Below are 19,122 nucleotides of genomic sequence, written 5' to 3'. Positions count from 1 at the left end.
AAAGTGTAGAATCGCATTATCTTTTTATTTGCAATAAACATGTTGACTGTATATTAACACTGGTGCATATTTGTGTTAGCAAAAGAGTGCTAGTTTTGTAGCATTACTACTCTAGGTTATTTTAATCAGTCAAGCTATTCTGCATTAAGTAACTGGAAGATACAACGAGAAAGTAATTAAATGATGACATTTGTACATGTCAAATAAGTGCCCTTAAAAAAATATAGCATACTATATGGTAATGCAGGGTTTTGGCATTTCAGGAAATAAAATGACAATATAAAAGCGACGATAATCCTTGTGCAAAAATCAGCATTGTAATTAGCTATGTCATTACATGAAGACGTAAACTTGAGTCCGCAAACTTGTTTGTACTACTGACAGGATAGACGTAAAATTATTTAATCACTACTAACTCTTCATGGCACGAGTTCAAGACTGGCGCGATAAAAGTTTTTTTTCTAAGAGCCTATACTACAGATTACAAAGCAGCAGTGTACATATGAGTATAACGTAAACGAAATGTTGAATACAGATAATTGCTTATTAAATTGCTCAGCAATGGTCCAGGTTTTTGTGAGCTACCTGAAAATATTTGTTTATAATTTTTTTTTTTTTTTTTTACAATATGCTTCATAGAGTATGATTGGACAATAATTTGTTTTCGGAGAAGGTTAAAAAAAATCAAGTTTAAAAAAAAGTTACTGTGCGATTGTGATGGATCCGATCGATTTGCGCAGCAACATCAGATGGCCTCTGCAGACTTTGTAGCAGGATTGTTGTTGGGTGGGCTCAGCTTCATGGTGTTGCAAAACTCCACCAGCTGACCTGGAACCTCAGCCAACACACTCTTGGCCAATGCTTCTTTTGGACCCTGTGGCAATAAAAGGGCACAATTGTCATTATGGAAAACAATTGAACAAAAATGAAATGGAGAAAAAAAAAAGAGAGACAAGAACTGGACAAAGACTGACAACACTGCTGAAAATGATCAAAAGCAGCAGTGCACAATCAATAAAAAAAAATAAAAAATAAGAATGGTACCAAGAGGTCATGCCTACAATACGTTTTACCTTTACATGCATTACATACACAACACAAGCAATTTTCACACACGTGCAGCCGAGAAAGAAATGGCAGAGATTGGGTACATGAAGAATACTTTTGCTCAAGGGCACTTCAGTGCTTCTAGTATTCCAAAGGTGCCTTACTGGTATGTCGCAATATCACACAGTAGTGGATAGACATGCTCTGAAGTGTCTTACTACAATGGCTTTCCATAAGATAAATGCTACATTGCTATTGAGCAATTTTTAGTTAAGGCAGAAAACAGCATGGGAGTGTTATAAGGGGCTTAAGACCAAATATGTGGGGTACCCCTATGAAGAAGTGGGCTCGTGGGGAGGCTTCAGTTTGAATAACCCAAAGAAGGACGCCACTTGTTGAGGTAATTCTGCCAAAACGCTTTGTGAAAGAGCTTGGCTGGGTGCCTGCGGAGAAATAAGGCACACAGACGGCTACGTTGAAAGGGCATGAACACCCTTGCAAGTGTGTCATGGAAAAAGCTGGAAATCCATGCAGTTTTATGGAAGGAACAATTTATGGAAAATTCACCTTGGTATGAAAGACAGCGATTCATGCAGGGAAAGGTAAGCAGAGCTGCAGTTTTAACGTTAGTCAACAGTAGTTCTTTGGAATATTTTGTGGAAAGACTGCTCAGATGTGCTTTTGTATTATATTGCATTACATGGCTGCTTTAAAGCAATGAATTAGTCACGTCAACAGCTTAAGCCGGAGGGGGGAAAAACAATCAAGAGGAATCAACGCACAAAGTGAATTGACATTTAAATTAAAATTGTTCAGACTTACATTTTGAAACTTCCTGAATGGTACAAATTGAACAATGTCCCGCATGGCAGGCTCGCCAGTAAGAGAGCGGAGATGGCCATCGTCTCCGTCCAGGAACTCCATGGCGGTGAAGTCCGCGCCGCCCACTCCAATGATTATGATGGACATGGGCAGACGCGAAGCGTTGACGATGGCATTACGTGTGTCATCCATGTCAGTGATCACTCCATCAGTGATGATGAGCAGCACAAAGTATTGCTTCAAGCGGGACAAAAAAACAATGGGTAAGTCAGCTCCAAAAAATAGAAATGCACTTTCCATATCATGTTTCTATTTTTCTTATATTTAGTTTTCAATTAACTGCAGCTACTCACTGATGCAGTGCTCTGCTGCAGGGCTTGGTGTGCAAAACACGCTACGTGGTTGATGATTGGTGAGAAGTTAGTAGGACCATAAAGTTTCACTTGAGGAAGGCAAACCCTGTAGGCCTCCACGATCCCTTCGACACCTGCACAATGACAGCAAAAGGGTCAATCCAGAATAGTCCAAAAGCACCACCTCTCATTTTGAACATACCTGCACAGAATGGATTTGCAGGGTTGAAATTGAGTGGAAACTCGTGGGAAACCTGTAAAAAAAGAAAAAAGTTCAAGTTAAAGTCACTTAGAAATAGTAAAAAAATAAAATAGTCATACCTGCCATGCTGGCGGAATCTGGGCGCCAAACCCAAATGCCGGAAACATCTTGTCACTATACCGAAGTAACAAATAATATAATTGTCTCAACATAAATCAAAAACACAAATATCTTATTGTGTTTCACATACCTATCGTAGTCCTGGATGACATTGCCCACTGACCAAATAGCAGAGAGGTATTCATTTACTCCCTGTGGACTGATGTAATGCAAGGACTGAGGTGACCTTGGATCTCCGTTCGAACCGGTGAAGTCTATTGCAACCTGCCGGAACGAAAATTGTTGAGCAGGGGAAACAAATCCTCCGAATTCTTTTCTGTTTTTTAAACTCACAGTGAAGTTGAGTTGACAGCCCCCCATAACGTAATCCAGGAATGTGTACTCTTTGACCACCTTACAAATTAAAAGTTAAAAATCAGTGTTAGGATGAATTAAATTAGCACAATAAACAAACATTTATCATACCTGGCATTGCTTCACACTCACAACACCAGAGTTCTTGTAGCTTTTCTTCTTTTGTTTCTTTTTACTGTTGATGCATTCAAATTCCGCCTGAGGAGAAAATGCCCACTTTACCACTTTAGGCCACACCCTTGAGGAGCAACGCTGACTTCAGCAGTAGCTCATTAGCATTTGCTGTTACTATGACCACTGTTGGACCACCTAAGCAATATGCTCATACCGGAGAAGTGCGCGATGCTTCTTGAAGACGCTTCATGGTGGTCTCAAACGTACCGATAAGATCATGTGAGCCGTCGCTGTCATAATCAAAGCATTCAACCTACAGAGAAGAAAACAAAAAATGATATGGCGGACGAGACAAACTTCAAAAGTTGATTTCATATTGCCATACCCGGCAAATGATGAATGAAATGGATGAAAGAAATTTAGAGGTAAGAGAAAGCATTTCCCATCTAATCTAGTCACACATCACCCATGTAAGTCATGTGAAGATGAACAAAATCAAACATGACAAAACTCACTTGTCTTCTACACTTGAAAACAGCTTCCTTCCTGACATGTTTGCTTAAAAATTAAGAGCATATCAGTGCATCATCAGGCCTGCCGCTAAAAACACTAATCAGGTCTTCATGCCAGAAAAATATGGAAACTTTATGATTTCATCAATCTAGATTTAACTCATTCATTGATTTTTTTTTGGAGTGCTGGTTATTAAAAATCAATTAAACATAAATATGTACTTTTATAGGTTTGTCCAGGTCTCCTCCGCAGAGAGATTGGAGGGGGATTCGGAAGGGTCTCCATGTTGGATTCAAGTTGTTCTTCACCACCTAAGTTGATATCAGCATTCCATCAAGCGAAAATACATTTGTGACATTTCAGATCAATCTGCAAGCCATGAAATTAAATAAACACTAACATGTGGCCATTACATAAATATCTTCCGCTCACTTGCTGGGAAAAGAGGAATTAAGCATTGCGTCCATGTCTAGTATCACTTGTCTACCTCTGTCCTGTGAGCCAGTTGCCATCCAGTTTGTGTTTGCTTGTAAAATTCCAGATAGGGGTCAGACTTCCCAAAAAAATCCTGGAAATTATTGAAAAGAAGCATTTATAAATTCATGACACGAGAACATTTTTCAAATTAATCTTTAATCTCCTTAATACCTTGTTGTCCAGTTTTCTTGCTTCCACCTCGAAATTTGCCACCCGGTTATCTTTAATTTCTTCAGCACTGATCTACAGCAAGGAGGACAAAATGAGTGGAAGAGATGAAGCCTACAACAATAATTGCTATCTTGATTACTCACTGTGATGGTCCCTTTTCCTGCAGGGGACTTGTTCTTCAAGACCAGCGGCCTGGTCAGTTTTTTACTGGACACCACCTGGTAGCAATAAAAATATATATATTAGAAACCAGTTTACTGGGGGTCCACCAGTGTCGGGAGAAGCTTACCTGGCCCAAGGTACACTCCAGTTCTCCTAAGAAGTCATCATCACTCAGATCAACGGTCTTATTGTCAATGTCATAAACCCCAAATTTTAATTTCTGCACCATCTCAAAGTAGTAGTCGATGACAAACTTCTTGGCAAACTTTGGGTTAAGGCAATTCTGGACTTTTTCTGTGCGTTCCAACTGTTGAGAAAGTTAATGAGTTGTTATTATGCGGCAATTATCATTTGTTTGCATTTTCATTCAGATGATTAAAATGTAACATCTAGTGGTGTGAACTTAAAGAAAATTGGCTTTTTTAATGAATGCAGATTCTCATTACTCACCTCATACCACTGGGACTCGGAGGTGCTCATTAACAGCACGCACAGAGGGTCTGATTTGGATCCAATGTCTTTATCCAGAAGATTATCACAGGAAACTGTTAGCTCCACTTTGGTCACACACTGAACTGCCATGTCTGATTTGTTACCAGGGTGGAGTCGAAGAGCTGCATGAAAAGTATCGTAATAATAATTTAATTTTCAATAAATGTGTGCAAAAATGTGCACGTTATGTGCTGTTAATGGATTAATACAGATTCGTTTTTCTTGGTGGTTACTTGCGGAAAACTATTGGGGGCGGAGGGGAGGTTGTTAGTACGACAAATGAGAAATATGTGCGGAAATTCGATTGACTCAACGTAGTTTCAACATCGCAGTCTTCAGGTTACATAAAATACTTTAGCGATTAAAACGTCACACAATGTTGTTTCGCTTTTCTGTGGTAGGCATGTTACGGCAAAGCCTTACGAATATTTATTTAAAACATGTTACAACCACTTTGTTACGCTTAAACAAACCGCAGTAAGCCAAGCTAGCCACTTACAACACTAGGAATTACGATCGCGCTTTGGAGATCATTTAAAATGATACTTACCGTTAGAAAAGTGACACACGTCTTCCAAGTCTAGTAATAAATGTTTCGATTGTTTTTTAGGCGTGGTTAAAAATTGTTGAAGCTTGACAGCGTCGCCCTGTTACAACCTCACCATTTGTATGGTGACTCGACCACGCCCCTTTGTTGAGACAAATGGGAAAGAAATAATAAAAATAATCATCATAATAGTAATAATAATAACAATAATCATCATAATGTGTATTGTATTTTCGTCACTAAACAAATATTGTGGACTGTAAATTCTGCACCGGAAGTACAGTACAGTAGAGCGCCCATGAATGTAGTTCTCATTTACGTTGATAGAGGGCGCTAGATCTGGGGCAAAATAGTAGACCCTACTTAACTTCTTTGGACGGGCGTTTCTTTATTGTTGCAATGGCTGACTACCATACTGCGAGTCCTGCAGCTAAATATTTTTGTTTAACGATAACATTAATATACTACACGGGGTACAAAGGAATGGCATTAGCAAGATTTGGCACCTCACCTTGCATGAGAAAAACACAAATGCATGTTGATTTAGTAGGGTAAGATCAGATTGGAATCCAATTCCGTATTTGTGGTTTCAAAAAGGCATCATAGTATGTTGTTCCAGTATTTTTTTTTAATGTCGTGCTGCATACAGTATGTATACATCAATAGACAAAACAAATTAATATAATAAATACAATTCTCTGATATAAGACAATAAAATTCCAAAATAATGTTAAATGTAAACATTTTGTTCTCTTGACAAAGCCTTTGGTGTACTCTGCCCATAATGATTATCTTTTTGAAGTTATAATCACCATATTAAGTATTAGGTTACTTCTAACTAGCAATGTTCATTGTCAACATGAAAAAAAATCCCTATAATTAATTACGTATGGAGTATTTAAAAAAAGGTATCTGTATAGAAGACCATACTGGCATAACCCAAATTTTACAAAATATAGGAGGTACATATTTTCAAGTGGGTTTGTAAACATTCCTATAGGCACGTGGCTATTATGACATTTTGTTCATCTACAAAATATCAATTGGCACTTAACATGATAAAGACAGGAAAAGTCTTCTTTCTTTTTTTTTTTTTTACATAAAACAAATAGTGGTTAAATAGGGAGCTAGATCACAGTGGGATGATTTTGCTTCATTTGTTATGCACGCTTACAATTTTAAGAAGGATTTGGATCACTGGGGGGCTTCAGACCAAACAAGTTGAAGAAGGAGGACACTTGGTCAGGTAACTCAGCCAATACGCTTTGAGCAAGGGCGGCAGCTCCTGCCTGAAATGAAATCAAACATTCACATAGTTGCCAAAATAAAACAAAAGAGGATAAATAGCTCAGAAGTTAAAAAAAACATATATGTATATAGAACTTACATTTTGGAACTGTCTGAATGGAACAAACTGGACGATATCTCTCACGGCGACTTCGCCTGCAGCCGAGCGCAAAAGCCCGTCATCTCCATCCAAGAATTCCATGGCGCTGAAGTCGGCCCTGCCCACCCCCACGATAATAATGGACATGGGCAGACGCGAGGCTTTGACGATGGCGTCGCGAGTCTGATCCATGTCCGTGATCACGCCGTCGGTGATAATGAGGAGCACAAAGTATTCCTGCGAAACATTTTACGCATTTGGGAAAAAGTCCAAATGTGACTCTCAGTTCAACTGCCTTATGCCAAACTGAACAAATAAACATTTGCAACAACATTTCAAATTGATACTCACGGAAGCACTTTGTTGCTGTAAAGCCTGACAGCCAAAACGGGCGACATGATTGATGACCGGGGAGAAGTTTGTAGGACCGTAGAGCTTCACCTGTGGCAAACATTGCTGGTAGGCTTGCACGACACCTGCAATGCCTAAGAAACACGCCGAAATAGAGAGCTGCATTCATTTAAGAAACTTCTTCAAACAGCCAATCATGTAAAAAAAAAAAACAGCAGAGAAATTTCACTCAAAAAGTCTAATTTCCCCTAAACATGAGAATGTTTTATTTTTTTCTCGTGAGCTGAACTACATTACTTTTCACCGTTATTGCGAAGGCAGTGGTTTAACAGCTGATTTGTTTTCAATAATTCAGTCATCAATAATTCAATAATTTCAAGAATGTAATAATAATCAGACTCCGTCAATCCTACAAGGTGTTACTGTTACTAGGCAATACTCTGTGCACAACTAATTTAAATGTTTGTTTCGTAGTCTGTTTTAAAATGTTCTAAATTTAAATATTAGGTTTAGATTTTCATTACCTTCACAAAACGGATTTGAATTGTTGAAGTTGACAGGAAACTCGTGGCTGACCTGGAAATTTTCATTCAATTGATCAGAGCCAATCCAGTATGACAAATAAGAGTGTGATATACTAATAAAAACAGAAAAGAAATCAAAAAGAAGAAGAAAAAAAAATCACCTGCCATGTAGGCGGAATCTGAGCACCGAAGCCCAACACAGGGAACAACTTATCACTGCACAAATAAAACAAACAAAAAAAGAATTCCGTGAGTTTCTAGTATGTACATTCTGTATTAATAATTTAAGACATCCTTAATTACCTGTCATAATCTTGGATGACATTACCCACTGCCATGATAGCCGAAAGGTACTCATTATAGCCATGAGGGTGGATGTAATGAAGCGACTGTGGAGATGTTGGATCCCCGTTGGAGCCTGTAAAGTCAATGGCAATCTGGCCCAAATTGATAGATCAATCAACAAATTGCAAATATATTACAAGATATTCATTAATGATGAGTTACGAAAAGAAGGATGAAAATTGTAACTCACGGTAAAATTAATCTGACAGCCGCCAAAGATGAAATCAAGGAACGTATACTCCTTCACGATCTGCATGTGAAATAGAAAATATGCGTTAAAAAAACACTCAAATAGTTTATGATGATATTCTTGTTTATCACGAAAGAAATAAAATTTGAGTACCTCGCATTTTTTAATGACTATAATACCAGAGTTTTTGTAGCTTTTCTTGCTCTGCTTCTTCTTCCTATCGATGCATTCAAACTCAGCCTGGGGATGGAAAATAAATATAGATGTAAAGTACAAATTCAATTTACAAAACTGGGAGAAATGTGTCTGAGCCATCAACAGAAAAAAAAAAAAGATAAGCATAACAAGTTTGAGCACCCTGGTCTTACCGCGTAAGTTTGTGATGCCTGTTGGATTTGGCTTAGTGTGGTCTGAAAGGATCCGATCAAGTTGTGTGAGCCGCTGCTCCTGAAGTCGTAACAGTCGACCTGGAAACACACAGGAAGAGGCCGGTAAAATCGCTGATTCCCCATATGCAAAAAAAATAAAAAATCAGTCAGCATTTTGCCAATTGAAGCAGATGAGACAAAAGGTTGATGTGATGACCTCAGGTATGATAGCATAACTGTATAAAAATAATCAACGGAATGAGTGATACAATAATTGATTCTAAAAATATTCAAGTGACATCCATACCTCTGTGTTTAAGAAAAAATAATAATTTTCCTACAATAGAAACAAATATGTAACAGTGGCAATCAACGATGAGCAATATTAATTTATTTATTATTAATCTATTACACATTTTACATACAGACCAGATTATGGAATTATATATATATACTACCTTTATAGATTTCTCCACATCACCTCCACAGAGTGCCTGTATTGGGATTTGGAATGCTCTCCATGATGGGTTCAGGTTGTATTTCACCACCTGCATAACCACACACAGTAACATTCATTAAGAAATTCTCAAAAAAGTCAGCTTTCCAAAAAGTAAACATTGTAACGATGTGTACCTCTGTCCTGTGAGCTAACAGCCATCCTTTTTCTGTCTCTTTGTGGACTTCCAAGAACGGATCAGCCTTGCTAAAAAAACCCTAAAATATTGAAACACATCAATGGTAGTTTGTTCATGATGCACTATTTGCTACCAAACAGTCCAGAAAGATGTCTTGAAGTATTTATGTTAATACTCCTCAAACAAAACTTGATACCTGCTTATCCAGTCTTCTAGCTGCAACTTCAAGTCGCACCACCCTGTTGTCTGTTCTTTCTTCGGCGTGTATCTGTCAAATATGAAAGAGCATTGTGTTGACAAAAATAATTTTAAAATCAGACACATGAGCTCTCAGAATTTGAATAATCACAGTAATGGTTCCCGCTCCTGCAGGTCTTTTGTCCCTCATGACAAGTGGTTTTGTTAGAGTCCTCGAAGACACAACCTGGACAGGAGAAAAAAAAAACCGTCAGCACATATTCAGTCCACAGTAAATACTAATACTAAGCACACCAATAGTATTGTTTATTTTTGGTGCATTGTCAGAAAGGAAAACAATTGTAAACCTGTCCCAATGTGCACTCCAGTTGGCCCAAGAAGTCAGCATCTTGCAGACTGCAGTTGACATTGTCGTCAATGTCGAACACCTCAAACTTCAGCTTCTGCACCGTCTCAAAGTGGTAGTCAATAACAAATGTCTTGGAGAATTTTGGATTAAGGCAGTTCATGATTCTCTCTGTGCGACCAACCTAAAAAAAAACCCATCAAACTCATCTGTTTGCATCGTGGGTAATTTTAGATGCAACATATTTGTTATCAAAAAGGAAGCCAACAAGACCAGAGCTGATTAATTTATTACACTGACCTCCACCCAGTTGTTCCCAGATGAGCTCATGTAGAACACACACTGTGGGTCAGACTTTGAGAGGATATCCATGTCCATCAGATTCTCACAAGAGATGTTCAAAGCCACCCTGGTTACACAATCGGGGACTCCAGGGCGAGGGGGTCCGACTCCTGCCATCGTATGGATTCACATACACACCACCTGAGAGATACAAACAGGGATGAGAAGACAATAAAATGAGTTGAAGACAGCGCTAAAGTGCAAATTGGTGTTGCATGGTTAGGTACAGTTATCATCTTGCCTAGATGCCGAGTTAATGCACATTTGAACCGGTCCTACTTGTTAATTTTGGTCATTTTAAATACCTTGGTGTATTGTACGCTATTCATGCAATGGTTGGAGTAAAGTCATAAATTCATTTTTCATGTCATGCCAGTATGATTCGCCTGCAGCGGATAACACGCTTAACCGGATTCCAGTCAAGTCATATAAAGGCAACGGGCATGAAAATAGTTAATACTACGACCGTTATTGAGATCGATCGATATGACTTGAATTCGGACATCATGTGACACTTTAAACGAGTGATTAAATCTTTGAAGTCCGGAAGGAAAAACAAATCTTGAGTGCTGCAGCCTACTTTAAAGTTATAAAATGAACACTGGCCGATGTTCAAAACACGGGCTGAGGTCAAAAGTCCAACTCTGTGACTTAATAAGCAATATTAACCTAAGTTCCAGTTTTAGTAAGGAAAAAAATATATATTGAAGCTAAATAACTCGCTAATTTAAATAAACCCTTTCTCGACAGCCGCGATTATGTTTTTCAAGTAACATGCTACACGCAAACAACTTTAGTAGCAATATGGTACGGTAAAATACAGACTGTTATTCTTGCGGTGGAAAAAAGGAACTTTATTGAGCATTATTGTTGATTTTGCCTGTAACTCACGTCGCAGTGCAGCAGCGAAGATAAGGTTCATATGTCATGGGCGGTGCCCTGGGACGCTCGTTTTCCTTTAGAGGGTCGCCCGTTCTACAACACTAAAGGGAAATCCACGAGGGAAAAAAGGCGGATCTTTACTTCAGTTGTGCAAGTCTTCATTGACTTCATTGAGAGGTAGAAAGCAGAGGGAAGAATCCCTTGTCAGCTCCTTCACTTCCCGGACGTTGAAGGGATGCTACCAAGCATCACCTTTCAGACTTTAAACACTGCGTCAATACTTCGCTTGAAACTTTCCTCTGACTGGGCTGTGATACATGATTCGGGTAGGCGGTTCCAGCTATTAACTACACGGGTAGAGAGAGTGGCGTCACCATGGATGCGTAACCTCCTCGGTTTGTATAGCTTCAAACTGTGACCACGTGTCGATGTATCATTATTTAAGATGAAATACTCCCTCAGGTCTTCACCAAGTTCGCCTCGGAGAATGCGCCGGGTATATATCAGATCTCCTCGGTGACGACGGTAGGCCAGAGAGAAGAGATTCAGCTGTTCCAGTCGATCTTCGTAGGAAAGCTGGTGAAGTTTTGCAACTGTTTTCGTACCGCGACGTTGAACTCGCTCCAGCATATCGGATTCGTACTTGGTCAATGGGAATACTGCAGGCAGTCCGTACTCAAGAATGGGACGCACGTGAGAGATAAACAGGGGTCTGAAAATCGCAGGAGTCATACGGGCAAAAGACCGTCTGATGGATCCAAACATCCTGGTGGCAGCGGTGACCTTCTTCGTGGTGTCAAGACTAGTCTTTAGGTCTGACGACACTATGACACCAAGGTCCTTCTCACTTGTGGTGTTTTTAAGGAGATATCCTCCAATATGGTACGCCCCGAGTGGATTCTGAGTTCCCATGGAGAGCACTGAACATTTGGCATGGTTTATTGGAAGCAGCCATTTTTCCGTCCAACTTTGGAGCCTATCTAACACGTCTTGGAAACGGTCAGCATCCTCGACGCTAGTAACTTCAGCCCAAAGTTTTAAATCATCCGCGTACAGTAAACACTCAATGTTCAGTTCTTTCGGGAGATCGTTGACATAGAGCTTGAAGAGTTCGGGTCCAAGGACCGATCCTTGTGGCACTCCACTAGACATAAGCACAGGCGCTGAGTATGCGTCGTTGACTTTCACTCGCATATAACGTCCTTCCAGAAAGTCAGCAATCCAGGATAAGATCTTCCCAGTTACACCAACCCTTTGGAGTTTAAGCAGGAGACGCATGTGAGGTACTCTGTCAAAGGCTTTGCTAAAGTCCACGAAAATGACATCAAGGCATTTACCAGCGTCGACGGCAGCTACCCACTTCTCTCTGGCTACTAAGAGATTCGATACACAGGAACGTCCTTCCTGGAAACCATGCTGAGCAGCAGTTAGCACGTCAAGCTCGTTCAGGTGATTTTGTAGAGCCCGCTTTAGTAGTTTTTCCATGACCTTACAAACGATCGAGGTCAGACATATGGGTCTGTAATTTGTCGGATCATGGCGAGCTCCTCCCTTGAATATTGGTTTGACTGAAGTCATAAAAACAAGTCATTCGTTTACAACATATTGTAACGCCCAAATATGTTGACAGACGGTGAGGCTAGCTGTTTTGTCACCAGGGCGCATACTCATTCAAGAACTTCTTAATCGTTTAAAAAAACTAAATCTTAATACTTTTTATACATGTGAAAATTCGTGATTGCCAGTTATTGTTTAAGTTATAATTAGTATTTTTATAATTTGATATTTCCTCAGTAGAGATGTAAGAAAAAAATCATCTAGGGGAAAAAATAACTGCACCAATTCACCAATTCTTATATTCATTAAAGCTCAACTTTCCTTAGTTGACAGATCGTCAACTCACAAACACTGAATCAACAGCTTCTCTAGTGGTGACAGTTTGCAAATGTCCCAGAACCTTACACATGCAAAATATGCAGAATGAAGGAACCTAGAATAACGAAAGTGTCACCCAAAATAACAAATATCGGTATAATGTTTTTTTTAATTCAACCTTAAATTCAATCAAAAACACATTCGGTAAAAAAAGAAAAAAAAAAAACACCATCAACTACAAACCAACAAATACAAAATAAAACGTGTCGGCTGGAATAGCGGCAATGCTGTCTGTCACTCACTCGTAAAGCTTCACGAACGACCAATCAGCAGCGAGCGTTAGCTGGAGGAGGGACTTTACGAGTCAGTGACGTAATTTCCCGTTTACGACCGAGTGAGTGAGTGGTTCAGCAGACAGGTTATTGAGACTAATAATTTGAGAAAACTAATTAGTTTTTGCTCAAATTAGTACTACTTTGTATTTCAACATGGTTGTCACACCAGATGGAAGTTCTCAGTTTAGTTACACGCCATTTGAAAAGATTCATTGACTAATACTGCTACAGATTTAAACAATCTTGAGCTATTTCTCAATGGCGGCTTTGAAGATACTGGCTCTGTAGTACTGCAGCTCTATTATGCTCTCCCTGATGTCTTCCAAGGCTCTGAAAGAGAAAAAAAAACAATGTTTCTGATTATTGAATGATCCTTACAAGTCATGTGCCGAAACTTCATTTGTCCTTTGTTTAATAACGTTGTACCATTTTTTCTTTTTACCCTGTCACAGCTGTCTCTCCGAACATGTCTTTCTTCCAAAATTACCAAGAATGACATTACAAACAAACATATCACCCCTAAATGTTTACCTGTGGGTTACTTTCTTAGGTGGCGCCATCTTATATTCCACTGGAAACCACCTCCTAAATTATAAGAAAAAATTAAAATACATATTTATTCAATAACAATTCTGGGCATTTAACAGTGCATACTTATTATTAACAGGAACATCTGACCTGCAAAGCTCCTTAATGGTGCTGACGTCAATTATTCTGTAGTGGAGGTGATTCATGAACTGAGGCATATATTTATCTAGGAACCTTTTATCTCCATGCACAGAATTTCCTACACAAAAAAGAATAATGAAGCATTTTTATAAGAGGATAGTTTATAATAAAACTCTGTAGCTAAAGCAACTTACCGGCTAGAGGACATTGTCCAGCTGGCGTGTGTTGTCTAACAAATGACAGAAATTCCTCCTCTGCTTGTCCCAGGGTGGTTTGACTGCGTCGTACTGCCTCTGTCAGTCCAGACTGAAAAAGTATCAATTTGTCTGTCACTCTGTCACTCCATCACTCTCTCACTCACTCTTTTTGGGTCGTAAAATCAACTTTTAGCAGTTTGAACATTAATTATATTCTCTTTCTATTTTTGGCCTGAATAGCGACTGCACACATTAATTAAATGGTAAAAAAAATTATATTTTAAGTTTTAAGTAACAAAAACAAATTGGCTTTGCCGTGCCACCTAAAGTGGAATATATATATAAATATATATATGCATCACAGCACCAAATTCATACCTTGCCATGATGCTCCTTGCACCACTCTGACATGGATTCCAGTTGTTCATTGGACTGGTTTATTATCAAATTAGGTCCCTGACAAGACATCTGAGTTAAGATTGGAAGACAATTATACCAATCAAAATAATAATTTGAATTTGAATTTTTTGCCTTCTTGTTTTTATATTGTGTCGCGTACTTGTATGTCTATCGTGTTATGTGTCTCGTCACCGTGGGATAGAGAAAAACGTAATTTCGGTCTCTTTGTGTGTTGTGACGTGGAGAGATTGACAATAAAGCTGACTTTGACTTTGACTTTGACTTTGACTTTGATAATACAATAATAAGAAAATAAATTGATTACTTCAGCCAAAACGTTCAAATTGGAGTCTGTGATAAGGCAAGCCATTTCCAATATCGTGTCATTTTCTATGTCCAAGCCTGTCATCTGTAAAATAAAAACAAAAAAGGATGTGTGTATTAACAGAGGTAAGCACTTTACCAACTTTAACCGGTCCATTCTCCATCGTTTGTACATGGCCTGGGTACTTCTGTTCTCATCAGTCAAAAGAGCATTCCAAAGGCTCACATTCATTTATTTTTATTTGTTACCTTAAAACATCAAAACGTTTTAAATTTAAAATGGCTTATTTTATTATTGTAGCCACAGGTAGAATCAAATCCAAGTCCGTTATTGTCCGCATCATCCTTAAGTAGAGTACTCAAGTATTATAGTACTTTAGTAACGAACACCTCTGCCTGTGGTTTCAATGGACACACAATGACCAACACACTGAAAACATTGTTTTGACTTGCCTCAAGATCCACCCACACTATCCTTTGAGACAAAGTGGCGTTCATGTTCTTCAACAGCCAACGAAGTGGAAATCCTAGATGAACACGTGGTAATTGTAAGTGATCAAGCAGAAGTGTAATATTCAACACTTTAACGAATACGCAGAAAATCTATAGGGAGAAAAACTTTCAAGTCGGTGGGCACCGCAAAATGACGTTAGTAACGCTTATGTGTGTTTTTTTAGTTATAGCGCTCTTTCCGCTTGTCGCCTAGATTTGACGTTCCCGGAATGACGTCACAGTTTCTGCGACGGATATTTCTAAAAGTTGTTCAAGTCGGGTTGCCGTAGTTTTGCAGCATCTTACCTTCAAGTTTGTTCAAGTCCAGTTGCCGTAAATTTGTCTCAAAGATACTCGAGCCTAAAACAGGACCATCCCCACTTTTCTAGACATAAGCATCATGTTAAATATTTGTGTCCGAGTAAAGTCATTTTGCTGTATTTTGGAGTTTCTTGACCTAGCTTAGCTAAATGTAGCTTATCTCGTCTTGTTAGCTGGTAATAGAATAACCCGGTTTTGATCAACACGTCGATCAGCAAAGATCAGTGTAAGCATAATGTTTTTGTGTGTGAAGATATGATCAAAAAGACACCCCCAAGTACGAGGAGGAACTTTGTGCAGTAAAACAGGACAACGAGCGACAACGTCAAGTACTGGACGCCATTAGCAGGATGCAGCCAAGACGTGTTCTTCACAGAGCAGGTTTGATCACTTCGTACTTTCACTCGAAGAAATACTTTCTAATGTAAACAGTACTGTGTATATATATTTCGACTGGCTGTCTTACTTTTAGTGTATGTACACACGAACAAAATTGTTGGTACCCCTATCGTTCATGAAAGAAAATACCACTGGCCACAGAAATCCTACCTTAATTCAAACGTAAATTGATATAAATAAAGAAACCTAAAGATGCAACATCTTAAAAAACAGCATTCACGACATGTGCAAACATTCGCTCAGTGAAATATGGTTTGAATGTCAAACAGTAAAGTAGTCATCTAACTCATTTGGCACCCTGAATAACTTTCTAAATAGAAATTATGACTTGTCTTGCAGAGCCAGAGCGCCTCCACATTAAAGAGGAAGAGGTGGACAAAGAGGTGCTCTACTTCAATGAACAAAAGGAGCAGAAGTATCATTACAGCATAAAAGTGGAGGAGGAAGAAGACCCCCATAACATCAAAAAGGAGGAGCAGGAGAAGGATATCACCAAGTTCCCTTTGAAGAGTATAGATGATGGTCCAAGTGAGGCAAATAAAGTTTTTCGGTGCAAAATCTTTCTGCAAAAAAACAGATATCCTCGTAAAAATGCCCATCAGTTAGTGAATTTGCTAAAGTCAAAGAGTAAAGTAGGAAAGTTAACTCATTTGGTACTCCAAATATCTAAACATAAATCTTAATGTTGTGCGTGTTTGTATGTTGTGTCTTGCAGACATCAGTGGAGCTATTCATCCTGAGCAGCAGGAGCCAAAGCAGCATCACATTAAAGAAGAAGAGGTGGACAAAGAGTTCCCCCAGTTGAATGAGGAAAAGCAGCAGAAGTTTGCTTGCATCAAAAAAGAGGAGGAGCAAATCCACAAGTTGCCATTAACTGCTTTTGTTTTTAAGCATAAAGATGGAGGGTCAAGTGAGGCGAGCAAAGTCGCGGAGCCTTCAAGCAGCAGCCCATGTTGTCATATCAGAACGGAAGGTGTTGAGAGCCACTGTGAAGGATCACAAGCAGTCGGCATCTTGGCTTCATCAGATAGTGAGGACACGTCGTCTCATGGAAATGATGATGATCAGTCTGGCGGTGATATTACACGTCACTGTGTAAACAAACACTGGAAATGTTCTCAGTGTTGGAAAACGCTTGCTTGTCAGAGTAGTTTAAAACGACACATGAGAATACACACAGGAGAGAAAACATTTTCCTGCTCACTTTGTGGCCAAAGATTCTTCGAGAAGGGAAACTTAAAAACACACACAATAACCCACACCGGTGAGAAACCTTTTATCTGTTCAGTTTGTGGCCAAGGATTCTCTCGGTTGGGAGGCTTAAAGACGCACACAAGAACCCACACTGGTGTGAAACCATTTGCCTGTTCAGTTTGTGGACAAAGATTCTTCGAGAAGAGAACTTTAAAGTCACACGCAAGAACCCACACTGGCGAGCAACCTTTTTCCTGCTCGGTTTGCGGCCAAAGATTCTCAGAGAAAAGAAACTTAAAAAGACACACGAGAACGCACACTGGTGAGAAACCTTTTTCCTGCTCACTTTGTAGCCAAAGATTCACTCAGAAGGGAAGCTTAAAAACACACACAAGAACCCACACTGGCGAGAAACCTTTTTCCTGTTCAGTTTGTGGCCAAACATTCTCACAGAAGGCAGGCTTAAACAAACACACAAGAACTCACACTGGTGAGAAATATGTTGCCAGCTCAGTTCGTGGGCAAAGATTCTTAAAGAAGGGAAACTTAAAAAGACAATCAAGAGCCCATAGATATAAGAAAGTAACTAGAAAAACAGAGGTTCAAAAAACCTAGGGATCCGTACATCTCATTGATTCAGGTGCATTTGCATAAAATTATAACCACACATAAAATCAACAAAAGTATTCTACTCACAATCACATTTACACATTTCTTGACAGGTGGTCAACTAAGAGGTGATAAGAAATGTTTTTACAATAATTTTACGAACTGAAAAGAGGTGATAAGAAATGTTTTCACAATAATTTTATAAACTGAAATGAAGTTATAAGAAATATTTCTACAATAATTTTATGATCGGAAATGAAGCGATAAGAAATGTTTTTTTTATAAGTTTATGAAGCCTCCCACTGGTAGAATATCTTAATTTGTACAATGACAAAATCATTCACGTTTTATAAATTCATAAATGTTTTATAGTAATTTAATAATTTAAAAAGTCTTGTGCCCTTTGAATCATCAAATGTTTATTGGTTTTATGAACTGAACTGTATTTTGTACACTTTGACTCAACAAATGTTTCTTGGTATATTGTTTGAGTAACTTGAGTATTTTGCCTGAAAGTTAAGGTCAGTCTCAAATCATTCGAGAATGTCCTGTACAAAAGGGAATGTTATTTCAAATATTCCTAAAGTGTGGACGGAAGGAAGCATGACTGAATAAAAAGATGAGAATGAATAAGGAGATTTTCTTTTTCTAAGTTTCTGTTCTTGCCAAGTTATCTAGCACGACACAATAATGTTGAGTAAATATGGGCTAACAAACTTTTTTTTTTTTTGCGCCACGGACTGGTTACGTGTCAGAAATATTTTCGCGGACCAGCCTTTATATAAATAAATAATACATTTATAATAATAAATATATAAATACGATGAAATAAAATGATACGATTGGCATAAAAATAAAACTCACCATGAGAACTGAGCTTGCTTCTCAGAAACGATCCCATCTAGGCGTAATCGGAGACAATGACACCCAAAGTGGTTAAGGTTTGTCTTTTAATGCAGGATGCTTGGTCTCCAGTTTTGAAGACTCGTTAGCCTCGTTAGCTAGCCTGTTACCACATATTATGCAAAGTTAAGATAAGTAGGACTCCAGAAATGTTCTTTTAAATGCAGCTTTTCTAAGAGGTCGTAGCCTCTTCTTCCGTCTCCTCGTTGGGCTTTTTTTCCCTTTCCGAAGAAGCTTCCCAGACTTTTCTGTTCCTCTGTCTGGTCCGACTGAGGTGACATGTCACGTGATCGAGACGAGCGTCTTGACCTGAAGCGACGGATGTAATTGGGAGAGAATCGTCAATCTTTTTACATTTTCAAAATAAAATTTGACTCATGTTTGCTAGCTTTTCGGGTTCGACTGGGGAAACTTGTCACGTGACCTAAATTAATTGATCGTCGATAATATTTTTTTTTCCCGG

At 38.8% G+C, this 19,122-nt stretch overlaps 4 protein-coding genes across 8 annotated transcripts; 1 reads left to right on the top strand and 3 right to left on the bottom strand.

Annotated features, from left to right (window-relative positions):
- Positions 1–6: 6 nt before the first annotated feature.
- On the bottom strand, positions 7–5,534 carry LOC133143418 (copine-3-like). Of its 2 annotated transcripts, XM_061265261.1 has the most exons (17): positions 5,378–5,534; positions 4,786–4,949; positions 4,463–4,642; positions 4,317–4,391; positions 4,174–4,245; positions 4,013–4,093; positions 3,747–3,836; positions 3,227–3,325; positions 3,010–3,096; positions 2,878–2,937; positions 2,675–2,808; positions 2,544–2,598; positions 2,425–2,476; positions 2,223–2,356; positions 1,870–2,106; positions 1,378–1,490; positions 734–874 (listed from the first exon to the last, which is right to left on the bottom strand). In XM_061265261.1, the coding sequence occupies exons 2-16, from the start codon at positions 4,915–4,917 to the stop codon at positions 1,380–1,382; spliced, it is 1,599 nt and encodes a 532-aa protein (XP_061121245.1). In that variant the 5' UTR covers positions 4,918–4,949; positions 5,378–5,534; the 3' UTR covers positions 734–874; positions 1,378–1,379. The 2 variants fall into 2 exon arrangements, with proteins under 2 accessions (XP_061121244.1, XP_061121245.1); XM_061265260.1 differs by lacking the exon at positions 1,378–1,490 and having other exon boundaries at positions 7–874.
- A 448-nt stretch (positions 5,535–5,982) lies between these two features.
- Positions 5,983–11,093, bottom strand: LOC133144031 (copine-3-like). 2 transcript variants are annotated; one of them, XM_061266400.1, is made up of 16 exons: positions 10,952–11,093; positions 10,019–10,201; positions 9,720–9,902; positions 9,524–9,598; positions 9,371–9,442; positions 9,173–9,253; positions 8,998–9,087; positions 8,540–8,638; positions 8,325–8,411; positions 8,172–8,231; positions 7,940–8,073; positions 7,798–7,852; positions 7,637–7,688; positions 7,113–7,246; positions 6,762–6,998; positions 5,983–6,663 (listed from the first exon to the last, which is right to left on the bottom strand). In XM_061266400.1, exons 2-16 carry the CDS (start codon positions 10,175–10,177, stop codon positions 6,553–6,555), a joined length of 1,629 nt encoding a protein of 542 aa, XP_061122384.1. In that variant the 5' UTR covers positions 10,178–10,201; positions 10,952–11,093; the 3' UTR covers positions 5,983–6,552. The 2 variants fall into 2 exon arrangements, with proteins under 2 accessions (XP_061122384.1, XP_061122385.1); XM_061266401.1 differs by lacking the exon at positions 10,952–11,093 and adding an exon at positions 10,886–10,925.
- A 1,873-nt stretch (positions 11,094–12,966) lies between these two features.
- Positions 12,967–18,981, bottom strand: smfn (small fragment nuclease). Of its 2 annotated transcripts, none has more exons than XM_061266417.1 (8): positions 18,621–18,981; positions 15,195–15,268; positions 14,743–14,826; positions 14,397–14,486; positions 14,016–14,127; positions 13,831–13,939; positions 13,684–13,737; positions 12,967–13,482 (listed from the first exon to the last, which is right to left on the bottom strand). In XM_061266417.1, exons 1-8 carry the CDS (start codon positions 18,655–18,657, stop codon positions 13,401–13,403), a joined length of 642 nt encoding a protein of 213 aa, XP_061122401.1. In that variant the 5' UTR covers positions 18,658–18,981; the 3' UTR covers positions 12,967–13,400. The 2 variants fall into 2 exon arrangements, with proteins under 2 accessions (XP_061122401.1, XP_061122402.1); XM_061266418.1 differs by having other exon boundaries at positions 14,397–14,474; positions 18,621–18,975.
- Positions 15,487–18,389, top strand: LOC133144035 (oocyte zinc finger protein XlCOF6.1-like). 2 transcript variants are annotated; one of them, XM_061266407.1, is made up of 3 exons: positions 15,487–15,935; positions 16,293–16,481; positions 16,669–18,389. In XM_061266407.1, the coding sequence occupies exons 1-3, from the start codon at positions 15,905–15,907 to the stop codon at positions 17,760–17,762; spliced, it is 1,314 nt and encodes a 437-aa protein (XP_061122391.1). In that variant the 5' UTR covers positions 15,487–15,904; the 3' UTR covers positions 17,763–18,389. The 2 variants fall into 2 exon arrangements, with proteins under 2 accessions (XP_061122391.1, XP_061122392.1); XM_061266408.1 differs by having other exon boundaries at positions 16,293–16,486; positions 16,669–16,806.
- Positions 18,982–19,122: the final 141 nt, after the last annotated feature.

This window comes from Syngnathus typhle, linkage group LG19 (assembly GCF_033458585.1).
Source record: "Syngnathus typhle isolate RoL2023-S1 ecotype Sweden linkage group LG19, RoL_Styp_1.0, whole genome shotgun sequence".
NCBI classification, from domain to species: domain Eukaryota; kingdom Metazoa; phylum Chordata; class Actinopteri; order Syngnathiformes; family Syngnathidae; genus Syngnathus; species Syngnathus typhle.
Note: the sequence above shows the minus strand (reverse complement) of the source record. Positions and strands in the feature narration are given on the sequence as shown.